The sequence below is a fragment of the Lissotriton helveticus genome, chromosome 5_1, assembly GCF_964261635.1.
Source record: "Lissotriton helveticus chromosome 5_1, aLisHel1.1, whole genome shotgun sequence".
Taxonomy (NCBI): domain Eukaryota; kingdom Metazoa; phylum Chordata; class Amphibia; order Caudata; family Salamandridae; genus Lissotriton; species Lissotriton helveticus.
This window is the reverse complement of record NC_136065.1, coordinates 386,868,786-386,886,901: the sequence shown is the minus strand read 5'-3', so window position 1 is coordinate 386,886,901 and position 18,116 is coordinate 386,868,786. Positions and strand designations below refer to the sequence as shown.

At 46.2% G+C, this 18,116-nt stretch overlaps 1 protein-coding gene across 13 annotated transcripts in view; it reads right to left on the bottom strand.

Annotated features, from left to right (window-relative positions):
• The window catches only part of EIF4G3 (eukaryotic translation initiation factor 4 gamma 3), a 1,426,031-nt gene that overhangs the window by 35,866 nt on the left and 1,372,049 nt on the right, over positions 1-18,116 (bottom strand). For all 13 annotated transcript variants that reach the window (XM_078642564.1, XM_078642569.1, XM_078642559.1 and 10 more), the window contains one exon: positions 5,502-5,583. In XM_078642564.1, coding sequence (XP_078498690.1) covers positions 5,502-5,583 — 82 coding nt within the window. The remainder of the gene's footprint in view (positions 1-5,501; positions 5,584-18,116) is intronic.

Below are 18,116 nucleotides of genomic sequence, written 5' to 3'. Positions count from 1 at the left end.
CAGAGCAATGAAGATAAGAGTGCAATGATCTATCTTTGCCTTCCTCAGCACTCTTGGGATCAGGGCAAACGGAGAAAGATTTGGGCTCAACTGATGAAAGGGGCATTGCCCATTGTCCTTGGATGCCAAACCTGATTCGGAATGACCAGTATTTGCTGTTGTCTGGAGTGGAAAACAGATCAATCATAGATCAACCCAACCAACTGAATATGTAGTTGACTTGGTTCAGTTCCCACATGTGAAAGTTGCTGAGAGTTTTAGCCTGATTGGTGTGGCAGCCCGGAAGGTGTTCTACAGCAATGGGAATCTTGTGAGAAATGGCCCAGTCCCACATCAATTGAGCCTCTTCTGAGAGAGTTCTTTGCTGCTTTCCTCTGTGCTTGGCTACATAGGACATAGATAACATGTTTTCCGTTCTGACTTTGACTTGTTTACTTACTAAAATGGGGAGGAACTCTTGAAGACCTATATGTATGTCATGGAGTTTCAACACACTGATGTGAAGTGTCTTTTCTAAATCTGACCATAGGCCTCTGGTTGAGAGTTCTTGGGGGTGAGCTTGCCATTCATCCATAGAGTCCTTCATTCAAATTTGATGGAACCCTCCACCACAACAATGACGGCTTTACTCATCTTGTGACGCTATCGATTGTATCTTCCCATGATCCTTCAATCTGCTTCCATTGAAAATCCAATTCTTGTTGGAGAGGTCTCCTACGAAGCCTGCAAAATGGGGCATGGCCTATACATGATGCCCTTATGCCAAACAAGGACTTTTATTGTCTCACTGCGAGATTTTCCTTGCCACAGATTACACCTTCTTCAGACTTTCCTTTGATGGAAAAAGACTTTCCCAAGTGTGTGCTTATTAATGCACCCCAGACCTGGATCTTTATCTGGGGCTCTAATAGTGCTTTCTCTTTGTTCAATGTGAGGTCAAGTCTCTGGAAGGGATTGAAGAAGACTGCTGTATAAGCTTTTGCCTCTTCCTCTGGTAGTGCTGTGATGAGCAAGTCATCAAGGAATGGGAACACTCAATGATCTCTCATCTGAGGAAGCCAGCTACTGAAGTAAGCCATTTGGTAAATTTTCAAGGCGTTGACTTGAGTCTGAAAGAAAGCGCTTTGAACTGGTAGTGTTGCCTTGCTACAAACAATCAGATATATTTTCTGTGTTTTTTGTGAATGGGTATATGGAAGTATGCATTCCAAAGCGCGAAGGGGTCATAGAATCTTTTTTTTGCATCATCAGGAGGACTTCTTGTACAGTAATCATATGAAAAGACTGTTATTACAAACATTTGCTCAGCTGTATGAGATCTAGGATTGGTCTCCACAGACTCATTTTCTTTTTGATTAGAAAACACCCAGAGTATAAAATCCTTGGTTTCTTTCAGACTGGGGACAATTTCTATAGCCCCTTTGATAGAGGGGGAAGAGAATTTCCTCCTGAAGCTCCTTCCATGGAGATGAAATTCTTTCTTGGGTGGGTTTACAGGAGGTCTCTGAATGAATTCCAATGTATGACGTTAAAGAACAATTTGCCTCATCCATTTGTCTGATGTTGAAGTCTCTGAAGTGGGAGCCAAATTTGCCTCCTCAAATTTTGAGTTCAAAATGGAAGAGGGTTCAAGGGCAGAGTCAAGCTTTCTTCAGATTGTCATTGGTATGCAATTGAGAGCCACTCCTTTCTTCCTGGTGATCTTCCATAAGACTGAGTTTCATTGCGGTTGTATCAGTCCTTGCTCGTATCCGGGTTGCCTTTGAGGATAATATGAATGTTGATTTCCATATTGATTTGATCTGCCTCTGACATTTTGTGATCTTCGTGCGCCATGATAATTAAATGATCCAAATGTACCATACTGTAAAAGACCGAAAGCCTTGGCAGTATCTGTTTTTTAATTCTGGAGGAGCCTCATCTACATGTTTACCAAAAAGAGTAAGGCCATCGAAAGGCATGTAAAAAAAACTTTGTTTGCACCTCAGGACAGAAGGCTGCAGACTTTAGCCATCCTTGTCTTCTTAATTCAGTTCCTCTTGCAAGTTAGGGAAAACCTGTATTCGAAGCATTCATTGCTGCGTTAACCATGAAGGAAGAAGTCAACTCTCTTTCCCTGAGGATAGCTGTTGCTGTCTCCCTCTTCTCTTCCAGGATGAGCTCAAGCATAGTGCAATATCATTCCACATCTGGCGATCAGAGCGCCCTAGAAGTGCCAGACCGCACAACAAAGTACAGGTCCTGCAAGTCCATGGACACCATCCAGTCAAAAGAATCCAGAGCAGAGATGACATAAGTCAAAGTCAACATCTTGAGATTGTCCTTCTGAGGGAAGGTGTCCAGAAATTGAGCAACAAAAACTGGTGAAATAACACCCCATGCCCCGCTCAACCTCTGGAACTCTCGCTAGGGCCAGTAGTTACTGACCACTTTATGCAAGGATGAAGTGAGTGGGAACGGATGTAAAAGTGAGAGCTTAACCATTTTGAAAAAACAGCAGCACCCGCTGGTCTGAGGCAACTGCATACCAGTTGAGCTGGTGCTCTCCTTGCTGGTAACCAAGTCTTAGCCATCATCACAGCCTCTGAAGCCACAAAAAGGCTACATGAGCTGTGGCACTTTACGAGAGGGGAGACCCCAAGAGTATCATCTGAGTTTTCTATATTATTGGGGGAATTGACAGGTTGGTAGTAGCAAGTCCAAGCAGGAGGCCACAGCACAGCTGTGTTTGAAGTGCTTCAATGCAGAATCACCTTTTCTCCAAAAAGTTGGGAGTCATCTAATGGCATGGCCAAAAGGGATGCTTGTATGTAACTAGAAAATCTTGTGGAGTACGTCCAGGTATGATGTCTGAACACCGCACTGGTGCTGATGGTAGGACTTGTATCTACACTGGCTCTCAACACATACTTAACCATTCTGTCCATTTTGAATTGTTTGTGCAATAACATTATGGAACTCCTCTTAAATAGCAGGCAAAATCTCCCTGGCCATGTTCCAGCCAACATGTGTATAGTTCAAACCAAGCAGATATTGTTCAGCAATCTCAAAGCCAAACTGGCAGATAGAATGTGATGGGCTGACCATACTGGTGAAAGCCTGAACCACCAAGGTCTTAGGCTGCTGGGTCAGAAAGGCCAGGTATCAAGGGGCATGCTAATTATACTTAGCTGCAGGGTGGCTTACAACTTGGACTACTTCAACATCAATATCATTGCCAAAGCTTGAGTTAAGGGTTGCAAGGACTCTGAAATAATAGGCCAAGACTGGAAGACCGTGATCAATAGGTCTGACCTTGGTCACTGTTATGGGTAACTTTCCAACACTTCTGTGGCTTTGCCCAAAAGAGGTACTCTTCCTTCTAGCGGACGATGGTGGTGAATGTATCTAGGCCACTAGTTTTATGCAAATTATTTGCCTACTTGACATCCTGCAAAATGTTTTGAAGGCCCTGGATGGCATCCAAATCTGTTCGACATATGGTCTTCAGTCCCAATGGTTGAAGAGTTAATTTAGAAGGAGTGGTATTTCTGTGGAATCCTCCTAAGTGGCGAACTGCGCCTTGGTTTTATCATAACTTAACACCGGCTAGGACTGGGTGACATTGGCCACAAATCTGATAAAGTTGTTGAGGTTGGATCTTGAATAGCCACCAATGAAGCAGAAGCCGTTTCCAATGGGCATGGCATGAATGTACGAGCAGATGCAGTTTGGGAGCTAGGGAGGGGCCCAATGGGTCAGTAGGTACCAGGGATGGTCCTGTCAGTCGAAATCCAACTGGGAGCTTCTGCTATTCATTGGGCCTGGAGGCACTTCAGAGAGAGCCAGCACCATCCAGAGAAGATGCAGTATGGCCTCATTGAGGTCCTCTGCTTGCTACAGGGTCTATGACTGCTTAGGGAACTCTGAACATGCTGGGTCAGTCACAGGATCAGCTCTGACTTGGACGATGGGGGCTAATTTGAGTCCTTCTAGTGATGACTGCATAACTTCCCCTTGGAGTGGGCTTGATGAGAGACAGAACAGCCCCATCTGGACATACATTTATGGCAAGACTTGTCTTTTGACTTTGCCTTTAAACTACTAGAGAACACAAATTTTGAGCAGGACTTGGACCTGAAACAGGAGTGGCAGCCCAATGATTTATAGTGGAATTGAGATTGTGGCTTGGTGCCACACTTTTCTTGTGCTCAGTGATGTACAGTTTTACCTCCTGCGCCCCGATAGCTTTCGGATGCATCAAGGAGTAACTGTCGTAGAAGTTATTGAAGTTGTGATTAGACCCTAGATATCAAAGGCAGATGTTGTGCAGATCTCTAACGAACATCTCCTTTCTGCAGTTGGGGCACAGTTCGAATCTAGTAGTGGTCTTTGAGAGTACATTTCCCTACTACACTGGAATGAAAACGATTTTTGAGCTGGCAAAACTGACAAAAGTGTGGAAGTGGACCTTCAGGAGCTGAAAGAAGCAAATGTCAGTGCACAAGTGCAGCTCCTATATATGGTTCCGGGCTATCACTTCCAGAAACAGTACGAGGTCACCATGGAATGTGACGACGTTGCAGGAGCAATTACTAGGAAAGGTTCTGGATCCAGTCTGATACCTGAAGGAATTCAAAAGACAAGGATTCTGAGGTTAGAAGTACCAGTAAAAACTCAAATTATACATAAGTGAGTTAAACAACAAATAATAGCAGGATTAAGCATACCTATGATGAGTCTCCTTTTGCTGTAAAAATGATGCAGTTGAAAAAACGCCCAATTTATGGAGCGAGGGGTCAAGAGATGTTTACAGCACTAGTAATAATGCATCCCCAAGTTATAGTGTGACATGCAGTCATTTTTGGGATGTTAAAAAGCATTTTTTGTTTTCTGTGTTTCTTGAGGGGGGAGAAGGGGGTTGAGAACTGGCTAAAGGGGGAGGATCACATCTATTTGAAATTTGGTGCATAAGCAAATTTAAGCGTTTTGATTATGATTTTATTCCCCATTCTCCCCCCCCCCATTTTAGAGAAAAATACAGGCGATAAAAAGGCTTACAACTTAAAAAAAGAAGGAAATCACTACATTTTTGTGTTTAAAATACGAACAAATGTAATAACAGATTTGTTTCTGGTCTTGAGCTAGAAGAGAAACAAACATTATGTAAACATACTGACGATGCAATTGGTAATCCAGAAAAATTAAGTGTGAAAAGGCGTATATGATTGTTAAATCATATGATAAAACATATGTAAGAAAGCAAAAAGGGAGAAAAGCAAGGTGGATATGGTTTTATTTGTTAACTTCAATTTACAGATGTGATCATTTTGGTCTTTACATTTTAGATTAAAACATATAAATATCAGAAAACATTTTGATAAGGTAACAAGTTGCTTTTTAAGTTAAGGTTCAAAAGACAAGAGATGGTCATATCATCATGTCTGGGAGGTGGTTCCAACACCCTGCCTCTTGTGCAAACACACGTTTCATTAAAAAAAGAGAAATCGCAAGTTACTCACCGATAATAGCAGCACTGCAGACCGCTGTCATTAAAGCTCTAAGGAATGTAGGTGAACTCATCTGGAATTCATCTAGATTAGCCTGAAATGAAGAGTACACATAAAGACACATTAGCAGCCCTTGGTAAAAGTTTGAACAGTGATAAAAGTATTCACACTATTGATATGAACGGGAGCTTCTTCTACGCGTTAACAAACAGGGAGGATCTTCCATGAGGGTTGTTCTATGTGTAAAATTTCCTTCAGCTCAGCAGTAGGTCAAGGTAGTTTTGCTCTGAGAGCATTCCGTAACAGCTTGGATATAGGGCAGGGGATCAATCTTCAAGTATATTGCTTGAGAGACTAAACTGAGTGTTGAGCAGCATTCATACACAACTCAGCCTATGGGTAGGAGTCTAACCCTTTGGAATACTTAACAGAACCTTTTGTCTTGGTATGATGGGAAAATTGTCAAGGGACGTCCTACAACCACAGAAATGAGGGATCCTTGGGAGCATTTCTACAGAAATCACTATGGTGTAAGACACTAAACCCATGGGGCAGTTTTGTAGAGGTCAGTCCAGGGTAGAAAGAGGGGGTCCCTGGCAACAGCGCCTTACTGCCCACAGAAAATACTGTCATAATGTCAGGAAAAGGAACAAAGGTCAAAATTTCACTTTTACTTAGGGTGGCAAACTCCTTGAAGTGTCCCTTGCAGACACTAAAAATGACAGTCATGGTTAGGAGGCTAAACCTCAGCGCAGTACAAACAAATTCAGTATGGCTTTGATTACTATGATGTCTTGTGAGATCCTACAGCGCTGAAAGGGAAGAACTTCAAGGAGCAATTCTATAGAGCTCAATTTGGAGTAGGAAACAATGTTATGAAAATTCCTACAGAGGAGCATCACAGGGAGAACATTAAATGGAGAAAATGTCCGTGAGAATTCAAGCAGATTGGCATCAGTCGTACAACATGTGCTAAAACATCACCACAAGGAATTAAAAGTACACACTTCAAAATAACATCTACTACAAATAAGGACAATGCCATATCTGGTGGCTTGCCCAAAAATTTCAGTAAACCATAAATATCTCCCTCTACCTCGCTGTTTAGGGAAAAATCTGAACCCCTTTACATTACGGAAACAAAATGATAAAGGACTTAGCACTGGATATACGGGCCAACAACAAACACAGCAAAATAGCTATTTAGTACATCTTTTAATATATTATTTAGCATTTTCATCTCATACAATGTCATGAAACCATTATCAGTCCTTGAAACCACTGCAAGTCATCTCTGTAGAACTATTACTGCATTACTATTTATTGTTTAAAATCTTTTTATTGTTTTTTGTAGGAACTTGAATATGTCAAATATGCAATAAATTGTTAGATAAGCAAGAGACAAGTATCTCGTTATCTGCTAGTTTTGTCAAACATTTTTGATATGAGGTGGTATACAATCTGGAAACAAAATAACGAGAACATTCCCCCATCCAGTCCCAATCAAAAAGGGAAAAAAGGAGAGAAGTGGGAGGGAACAGAAGTGGAAGGTTGGGATATTGCTAGGATTGGAGATCAGGATTTTTTCTGTATTGAGAGGTGATGGATTCTCGGTATGAAAGCATAGACATGGATGTGCAGCATTACCTAATAGGACCAGGTTAACGGTTGTCAGGAAAGGGGAGCCGTAAGAGTAGTGTGTTATCTTAATTATTAGCGTGGAGGGAGAAGTGATGGTTAATCCACCATAGAGGATATCTATGTCCCAGTCTGCCCAGATCAAACCGGTGCAGTGCCCTAGGTCTGTGCGGGCATAGGTATTCTTGCAGAGAGATAGTCCAGCAAAAGATGCCATATGCCAACAAATTTATCTTCCAAACAGGAGATTTTGTGCATTATTTGTTCCATAGCCACGGTTTACCAGAACCTATAGAACTAAAGTGCTCTAGATGGGGGAAACTTTCTTCTTTCAAAAGAGTGCAATGAGTTGTTTGGCTACACACGTCATGTGGCTAACAAGTCAGAGCCAGTCATACCCACCATGTCCGAAGGACGCATTTCCAAGATGAAAATTCCTGGGTCAGCTGGGAGCGGGTAACCCAAAGTCGCTTTAATATACCCTATAGTTTCTTTCCAGAACATTTGGATTAGTGCACAGGACCACCATATATGAAGAAAGGTGTCTTCTGTCTCACATTCACAATGCCCGCATAGCGACTATGTGGATGGATATGTCCAGTTTCAGACTCGCCAGGGAAAGGTACCATTGGTACATGACTTTGTATGCGGACTCTCTTTGTGGAATGCTTCCAAGAATTTTAGGGATATCCTGTCATATTTGTTCCCAGTTAGTTGTCAGGATTTCTACCAAATCTCTTTCTCAATGAGTTTGGTAGGGGTGAATGATGGGTGGTTTAGAATCTTGGATAACACAGTAAGTTCTATAGATGAGATCCTTTGTGCTAGGAAATGTGTAGACTAACTTTTCAAAGTTCTCGAGTCGTCATGTGTTGGCAAGTGTATTCAATGGGTGTAAGACTCACTATCTGAGCTGGAAGGCAGGACTTTTCAGAGCTTTAGAAATCTTGTTTGCAATGGTCGAAGGATTTGATGATCTCCCATCGAAAGAGGTCTCTCAGGCTCCTACAGTCTCCATTCAATCATTCAGGAAATTATGTGGGGTACACATAGGTATAAGAGTATTAGGGAAGGGAAAGGTGATGAGGCCTTTTATAACAGCTACATGATCCAATATCTCAAAGACAGTCTTAGTTGGTGTGGCTAAATATGCGCTTTATGGTCTAGCATGTTGAGAGAGCCAAGTTAGGACCAACAAGGGATGGCATGCTACTGCATGGTCCATAGGAACCAGCCATTCTCATTCTTTCACCACCCTTCCAGAGGTGCACTGCAAATGCGCCGGCCCGTAATATTCTATAAGATTTGGACAGGTCAGTCCGCCCTTATCTTTGGAAAGCATGAGCAATTTATTAGATATGCAAGTTTTTTTAACACCCCATACAGCAGAACAATATTGCGCGAGGAGATGAGGGTTTGAAGAGCCTGAAATAGCTAAGATAATTCTTAGGAGGATATTCATTTTTATGACATTTATACGCCCCAGCCACGATAAGTATAGTAAAGGCCATCTTACGATGTCTCTGAGAATATTTTTGTGGTATTCTGCCTAGTTAGCCTTAGTCCATCCATCAAGATGGATTGTGGTATTGAGTCCCAGGCATTGAGTGGAAGTGGCAGCCCACTGGAAAAGTACTTATGTTCGAAAGTGTGGGAGATTGCCCAAGGGCGGTGTTGGATTTAGGATATGGAATTGTTGTTTAATCATTTCCGAATACTGATATTAGTAGAGTTTATTGGGCACCAGTATCAAAGATGGTAAGGTCCTGGAGTAAATGTAAGAAGGACGTCTGCAGCAAATAAGTTTACGTTGTGTACGACCCCTGAATGATATACCCATTACACCTTGTGTTTGCCAAATCTTCATGGATAGAAGCTACACCGCAAGAGGAAAGAGGGTATCCCAGTCTAGAGCCCCAGGCAAGTTTAGAGGGGTCAGTACATTGACCACTGCCCCTGATAGCCGCCATAGGGGAGGTATAGACTGCCACGATTGTGTCTGCAATGAGTAGGCCCAATTGATTTTTAAGACAGCTGTGAGACAGGTTAAGCTCACCTGGTCGAATGCTTTGTCAGCACTGAGTAATAGCAAAAGAGCTGGGATGTTGCTTTTTCGACCAGGTGAGCAAGATGACAGATGTTATCAGCCCCCTGGTGGTTGCCTATGAAGCCAATCTGGTCAGAGTCCCCCAAACCGGGAAGGAGGTGGTCCAACCTTATTGCTAACATTTTCATAAAAGGTTGAAAAGGGCGATAAGATGCAGAGTTATCTAGGTCCTTACCCGGTTATGGTATTGGAGCCATTTCTGCTTCTCACATTCTGGATAGTTACGCCAGCAGTTTTTTAAGAAGAAGCCCAGTGTTGATGTGGAATAATAGGGTACTGCATGTGCTGGTGCTCTTTTTTAAGCTGTGCAAACACCTGCCATCTAGTGTTGGGTTTGGACGTGTGAAACTTGTTTTTATTCGAACAAGTCTTGGGTGTGGCAACTCCTCCGATTGTAGGAAATGTACATGGGCACAGACTCCTTAGTTAGATAGCTTTTCCTCCAGGAGGACGAAGATGTAGATGAAGCATAGAGATATACCAAAGAAAAGTTAAGAGCACTACATGCAACAAACAGATTCTTTCAGGGTAAATACCATTTTCTGTTTGTGTCATGTGCAGCTAGACTGAAACAGTGCGCGTTAAGACAGCCTGGCTAACTCTAGCTTGAGGTCTAGCCAGGACTTCCACATAGTAATGTTTAGTAAAAGTATGAGGAGTCGACTAAGAAGCTGATTAAAGATATCAGCTAGAGGTATTTTCTCTAAGAAAGCCAAAGAAGCCCCTTTCTTGCGAGTGGAGTGGGGTATGGGAAGGACAGGTAGGGATCTTTTAACTGGGTCTAGGGACCCAGTGATAACATCTGTAATGTGCTGTGGTCGCGTGGGTGAGAAAATTCTATTGTAACGTTTAATAATGCTCACTCATGTTTGTTTTTTGTTCTCTGTGGCTTGTAATTACTTTAGTTTCTTGTCGGTTATGGGTTTATTGGTGTATATTTTCTTGGTCTTATCTTATGAGATCCACACCTTGTTCTTCTCTCACTGGCTCTCTATAGTGCACTCTTTCTTACTAAATTAACTTTATAGGCATACTTTATCTGCCTTAAGTCTCATGCTGTTTTTTCACCATTTTCCCCGATATAGTTTATTCCAGGCTGTTTGCGCTCTTCTGTGATTATTTCAACTATGTTTTTCTTTGTCCCCCTGACAGCTTTGTATCCCAAATCAATTGTTAAGTTAAATTTTAAAATATATGTGTTTGTTCGCAGATTCTGTGTCCCACATGATTTGAACATCTCCGCCCTGACGAAGGTGCAGCCCCGGCTGGGGCCACGCACCGAAACGCGCGTTGGTGTTTTCTCACTGGGGATATTGCGACTGATCTTCTTTCCAACTCCCCAATGATTTGCTTTCATTTTTCATCTTGTGATCAGTCCAAGGCTGTTCTGTATTTCTGACATGTATTGTGTATGTGATATGGTGTGTATGTTATTCTCCTGTATGGATGATAGTATGATAGTTGACATTTCATGTGTATGACTGTTTTGACAATCTCTTTGATACTTCGATCTTTATAACTTAGCATGTGATGGATATTTATGTTATGTTATGTTATATGGTTTCTTGTAAAGCGCACTGCTAGTCAAGACTGTCCTGGCGCGAGAGAGGATTCGGATGTCGGCTAGTTTAAAAGCAGGTGGTCTACACGGGTTGCCTAAATAGGTAGGTTTTTAGGTGTTTTTTGAAGTATGTGAGGTTTGTCGTGTGTCTGAGAAGGTCGGGGAGATTGTTCCGCATCTGAGCAGCTCTGACCACCAAGGAATTTCCCCCTAGTCGAACTCTCTTGAATCTGGGGGGTAACCAAATGTCTCAGGGTGGCAGAACGCAGTTGACGCGGAGGATGGTAGAAAGCAAATCTGTCCCTTAAATAGGGCGGTCATGGGCCATGTAAGGCTTTAAAGGCCAGTGTCAGGATCTTAAAGCGTACTCTCAGAGTTACTGGAAGCCAATGTAACTCAGAGAGCTGCTTGCGTACACAGACTCCTGGGAATGTTGAACAGGGGCCTTACTGTCGCGTTCTGGACCACTTGCAATTTGTGAAGCAAAAAGTCAGGTGCACCTATATAAAGGGCGTTGGCGTAATCCAGCCGCGAGAGGATAAGTGCTCTGGCTACTGTTTCTTTTGCCTCTTGGGGGAGAAGGGGAAAGAACTTCCGGAGAGTGGTTAGGGTCCCATAACAGGTTCCCGCCAGTCACGTGATTTGATCTCGGAAACATAAGTCGGCTCCGAACCAGATCCCTAAATTCTTTGCGACCCCACTATTCCCAGTAGGGCAAGGCAGTCCCCCGGGCCAAATGGATTCTTTGAAGGCCGCTGGAAAGTGGCCGTACAGAAGAATCTCTGACTTGTCCTTGTTACATTTGAGACAAGCCCGGGCAAGCCAGGCAAACACTGAGGACAAGCACTGCTGGACTCTCTCTGTATCGAGGTTGTTCTTGTCCCAAGTGAAGAGAAGTTGGGTGTCGTCGGCGTAAGCCATTGTTTTCGCACCCAAGCTCTCAGCAAGATAAACAAGGGGCGTCAGATACACATTAAAAAGAAGGGGACTCAAAGTCGACCCTTGTGGAACTCCTGTATCTACCCTGCTGTTCGAGGAATGATAGGGGGGAGCCAGATTTGTTGGTACCGGTCTGTGAGAAAGGATTCGACCCAGCTGAGAGCCGCGCCCGTGATGCCAATGTCCTCCAACCTAGAGAGAAGCTGGACGTGGGGAACCGTGTCAAACGCGGCAGAGAGGTCCAATAAGATTAGAGCCGCTCTGCCGCCCCCGTCCAGACATTCCCTAATGGCCTCGGTGACTTCCACAAGCGCGGTCTCAGTGCTGAATGAGGAGCGGAACCTGGATTGGGCAGGATGTAAGGCCCCCGTAGATTCTACAAACTTTTCCAGCTGTCGAAACGCAGCCTTTTCACAGACCTTGGCTAGGGCCGGGAGAAGGGAAATGGGCCTATAATTGGAAGTAATCAGAGGGTCCGCTGAAGGTTTTTTGATCAGTGGGAGGAGTTTTGCTTGTTTCCACTGGGATGGTACAATACCGGTTTGTAAAGACTCATTAACCAAATCGGTTACTGTAGGAGCAATAACCTCCGCCACACCGCTCAAAACTCTCGCAGGGCAGGGATCAGCAGGAGACCCAGATTTCAGCGCCTTAAGAATGGCCAAAATGTCCTTCTCTTTGACTTTTTTAAAAGAGCACAGTGCGTCTTTCGGCTTTATGCTGTTGGTTGGAATAGAAAGTCGAAGAGAGTCGTCTTGTTCTCGGGCCTCCTGAACTGATATAGAGTGGTCAGAGACAATAGGTTTAAGACTCTCTTGAATTTTGTTTTATTTTTTCAATAAAGTAAGTGGACAGTTCCTCACACCAGCCCTCAGATATAGGGGCCGCCTGAGTTTCTGCCACTGGAGACGTAAAACTTTTAACAATAGAGAAAATTTCTCTACTGTTGTTTTTGGCCTTTTGAATCCTGTCTGTGTAGTAATCTCCCTTAGCCTTCTTGATTGCAGCATAGTAGTCTTTTTGCACTGCTCGAAGTTCCGCCTGGGCTAGTGGGCAGTACTCTCGCCTCCAAATTCTTTCCTTCTCCTTACAGCCTATTTTTAAGGTTTTGAGATGTTCCGTATACCAGGGGGAGGGAGGAGAGGCTCTAGGCTGCTTTGTAGCTTTGGGCTGAGGTAGCAGGTTAACCGAGGATCTGATCCATGACGAGAAATTCTCAACCACTTCTAGATTTCCCGACTTGTCCGGAAGAGTATGGGATAGGGATGCTGCTAAAGCTGGGATACTAATTTTCTGGGGAAAGGGGACCTGCTGCTCTTTAGCTAAGGTGCGAGTCCTATCCGTTTCCCAGGAGAAGCCTACCAAGAAATGGTCCGACCACGTGACTGGGCGGGGGGTATCAGATGTGATACTAAAATTGGTATAGACTAGATCAAGGCAGTGTCCTCCAAGGTGAGTAATATCCTGACCCTGTGTCCTAGGATGCGCTAGGGCGCATAATTCGCCCAGGTCCTTGACCCCCGGGGCTGTGGGAACATCCATGTGTATGTTAAAATCCCCTAGGAGCAGGAATCTGGGGAATCTCAGCGCTCTCTGGGCTACTAGCTCCTCCGGTGATTTAATAAAGGAGCCTAGTGGGCCCGGGGGGCGATAGATCAGCAGCCCGCCCAAGGTGAACTGCGGAGAGAGAGCAATCGAAAATTCTAGTGCTTCCCAGTCCTCCATGCCCCCTGAGCATTCCTTTATTAGAGACCATTTGTCCCTATAGATTACAGCTAATCCACCCCCTCTGCCCAAGCTACGTTCTAACCTTGTTATCTTGAAGCCCCTGGGTATAGCTAGCTCAATCGTAGGGGCACAGAAGGTGTGCAGCCATGTCTCTGTGACAAATAAGAGGTCAAGCGAGTTATCGATTATCAACTCGCGAACCTCCTCCGTATGCTTGACTAGGGAGCGTGCAGTAATAAGAGCAGCGCGGATTCTGGAGTCAGCATCACCTTTAACCAGAGGGGTAGGGGTAGGGTAAGATGTTCTAAGTTGGAACTGACATGCAGGGCAGGCCCTATCAAGGGAGTGTTGAACCTCCCATGGTGTGCAATGGCCACATGAGTTTTTATTAAGGGAGAGAAGTAGATCTCTACTATATGTGATAGGGGAGTTAGAATGATGAAGTCCTAAACGAGCAGCGCTTCTGGCCCTGTGCGCTGCCGGGGCACGGACGGGCGCAGACGGGCTTACCTCAGGCGCACCTTCGGCGCGCCATCGTCGCGCCCGCTGCGCCCGTTCGCTGCGCTCCCGGAAACACATTTGCTTTTTATGCCCTGCCTCCCCAAAAGCGCTAGACCGCTAACTCCGGCCAGGCTTCAGGAACAACACAGCCCAAGATGGCGCCTCGCCCTCCACTCAAACAGCACTGTCAGCTGCGGTGGAACGGGGCGAGGGAGGCCGCAGGAGGAGCGAGAATGTGCAAAAGATGCAGTAAGAAATGAGAGTATTAAAAACAGTGCTCATACATAGTAAGTGGCAATTTTTAAAAATGAGTTAGGCGCCAGCATCTAAATCATGCCTGCGCACACTGAGTAGCCTGACAAGCTTATCGATGTAATTAGCGAGCTCTTAGATGGAGAATCAGCTCACACACAATTATGTATTTTAAAAAAAGAGATCAATATGACTTAATAAAATGTTTACATATCATTAAATGAAAGATTCTCTGTCTGTCTTAGGGGCCGTTGTCTTGTCTATTAATTGACCTCTTAGTGAGGCTTATGAACAAATGTCTATAGGCAGGTATATTTTCTGATTTGGTACTATATATTTTCCCCGCCTATTTGCCTGTTAAACAATCGGGGGTCCCCCTTCTTTCTAGGGATCTTTTAACTATCATATTGAGTTTCAATACATTTGCCAAGCCAATGAGCAATCCCTGGTTTGAAAATGGCACACCCCTTGTGTGGCTTGGAGTAGGGCATGAAGAGCTGTTGTGTTTTACAAACGGGTTTTGGTATATCTACATAATACATTACGCCCTTTTGACATCCAGGACATGTAAGGTGCATTCTGCTACAGACTCTGGATATGGAAAGAAAACTGGCAACTCAATCTTTTGATTGAGATGAAAACTGGAACCTACCTATGGGAGAAATTTGGGGTTGGTCCTGAGGACCACCCTATCTGGATGAACTTGGAAGAAAGGCTCCATTTAGCAGGCTCGGGTAGTAGGCCGGCGTGCTTCACAAAGAATGAACATACAATGTTCCGATAGATTGAGCTAACCAAAATGTAAGACCTCAGAAGTCATATCTCCAGGCCTGTTGGGAAGCTTCTTATAAGGAAATACAAAGAGAGCTCCAGAGAGTGGGGTACCAAGGCTGGTGAGCCCAGGCGAACAAGTTACTTACCTTCGGTAACGATATATCTGTAAGAAACAGTAGTTAGTATTAGATTCCTTACCTTAGAATATCCCCAGGCGTCAGTCTGGATCCGGAAACTTTTGCGTAGCAGTACCCCTGCGCGTCGGTAGGCGTCGTCTGCAGGCGTCCCCTGCGGCTCCGCGTCGTGCGCCGTGATGACGTCGCTGGAGTATATAGACGCCGCCTCCGCGCGCTGACGTCAGTTCTTTGCACACAGCTTTTCCGCGCCAGAACACGCAGAGCCATGTGAGAACCAACACTGGTGCCATTTGAAACTAGGGCCCTGAAAGGGATGTCCCTAACCCTAGGTATCAGTTCGCAGAACGGGGAGGATGGGCGGGGCGGTAAGGAATCTAATACTAACTACTGTTTCTTACAGATATATCGTTACCGAAGGTAAGTAACTTGTTCATCTGAAAGAAACAGGTTAGTATTAGATTCCTTACCTTAGAATAGATACCCCAGCAATACCAACCCCGGTGGTGGGTCTGCGAACCAATACAACCTACACCAGAAAGTCCTGGAGGACCGAACGGCCAAAGAAGCCATCCCTCCGGACTTGACTGTCCAGGCAGTAGTGCCTCGCAAAGGTGTGCAGCGAGGCCCACGTGGCCGCCTGGCAAATGTCCTGCAAAGGGACTCCCCGGCCCAGGGCAGTAGTAGCCGCCGTGGCCCGAGTGGAATGGGCCCTCAGCCCAACAGGAGGCTCCTTCCGAGCCAAAGAGTAGCATGCTTTGATGCACAGGACGACCCACCGAGAGATGGTCCGTTTCTGTACCGCCCTTCCCTTCTTCTCACCCACGTAGCCAACAAACAGTTGGTCATCCACCCGGAACTGGCGTGTGCGATCCATATAGAATGAAAGCGCACGTTTTGGGTCCAGACGATGGAGCCGCTCTTCATCCTTTGAAGGATGCGGAGGCGGGAAGAAGGAGGGCAAGGTGATGGACTGCCCAATGTGAAAAGCAGAGACTACCTTGGGCAGGAAAGAAGGTCTGGTCCGAAGAACCACCTTATCAGGATGAACAGACAAGAAAGGAGGTTGAACAGAAAGAGCCTGGAGCTCACTCACTCTCCTGGCAGAGGTGATGGCTACCAGGAAGGCCGTCTTTAAGGTGAGAAGACGGAGAGGACAGGAATGAAGGGGCTCAAAGGGAGCGCACATCAGGAAAGTCAAAACCAGGTTCAAGTCCCACTGAGGCATCACGAACGGAGCTGGAGGATACATGTGCGTGATGCCCTTTAAGAATCTTAACACAATAGGGGACTTGAACAAAGATGGCTGATCAGGTAGCCTCAAGAAGGCGGAAAGGGCAGAAAGATAGCCCTTGATAGTGCCCAGAGCAGAGCCCTGCTGGGCAAGGGAAAGGAGGAAGAGGAGAACCTCAGATAGAGGGGCAGAAAGGGGATCCACAGCCTTTGCTGTGCACCATGCCACAAATCTGTTCCACCGGCAGGCGTATACCGACTTTGTGGAGGGACGCCTGGCTGCCAGAATGACATCACAGACTTCAGGAGGCAAGTCAAATGGCCTCAACTGTCGCCGCTCAATCTCCACGCATGGAGGTGGAGACTGGACAGGTTCGGGTGGAGGACCGTCCCCTGCTGCTGCGACAGAAGGTCCTCCTGAAGGGGCAGGCGGATCGAGGGACCGACTGTCATGCTGAGTAGCTCGGGATACCAGTACCTTCGAGCCCAGTCCGGAGCCACAAGGATAACTTGGGCCCGGTCGCGCCTGATCTTCTTCAGCACTCTGGGCAGAAGTGGTATAGGCGGAAAGGCGTACAACAGACCGCAACTCCACTCGCGCCGAAAGGCGTCGCCGAGCGAGTGCCGTCTTGGAAACTCCAACGCGCAGAACTGATGACATTGCGCGTTCTCTTCTGTGGCGAATAGATCTAACCAAGGCTCTCCCCATTGCTGAAAGAGGCCTCTCGCCACATCCGAGTTCAGACGCCATTCGTGATCCACCGAGCACCGACGGCTGAGTTCGTCCGCCCTGGCGTTCAGAGAACCTGCCAGGTGTTGAACCGTCAGAGTCACGCCCTGACGTTCCAGCCATTGCCAGAGGCGCAGAGCCTCTTGGCAAAGGGTCCACGACCCCACACCGCCCTGTTTGTTGCAGTACCACATGGCGGTGGTGTTGTCCGTGAACACCTGCACTACACTCCCGTTGACAAAGGGGAGGAATGCCTTCAGTGCCAGGCGAATCGCCCGCAGCTCCAACATGTTGATATGGAGCCGGGACTCCGCCGGAGACCAGAGGCCTCTGATCTCCGCCTCTCCCAAGTGGCCACCCCAGCCTTGGAGGGACGCGTCCGTCACAACCACGTGCTCCGGCTGGGGAAGGGAGAGGGATCTGCCCCTGACCCAATCGCGGTCTGTAAGCCACCACTGCAACTGTCTCGCAGTGCCCTCCGAGATCAGGACATGGTCGGATAGGTTGCCCTGATGCTGGGCCCACTGAAACTTCAGGTCCCACTGCAGAGCCCGCATCCGCCATCTGGCGTGATGCACCAGAAGGATGCAGGAGGCCATCAGCCCCAGAAGCCGCAGCGTCAACCTGACCGAAACCCGGGATAACGGCTGAAAGATGGGAATCAGAGCCTGAATATCCCGGACCCGCCGTTCCGGGGGATAAACCCGAAACTGCGCCGAGTCGAGAACCGCTCCGATGAAAAGGAGCTTTTGAGAGGGACACAGGTGTGATTTCGGCACATTGATAGAAAACCCCAACTCGTGCAGGAGGTCTGCCGTCATCTGAAGGTGGTGGACGACTGTCTGGGGCGAGCCCGCCTTCAACAGCCAGTCGTCGAGGTAGGGGAAGACCGAAACCCCTAACCGGCGCAGATGAGCTGCGACCACCGCCATCACTTTCGTGAACACCCGTGGGGCGCTGGTAAGGCCGAATGGGAGCACGATAAACTGAAAATGCTCGTGGCCTACCGTGAACCGCAGGTAACGCCGGT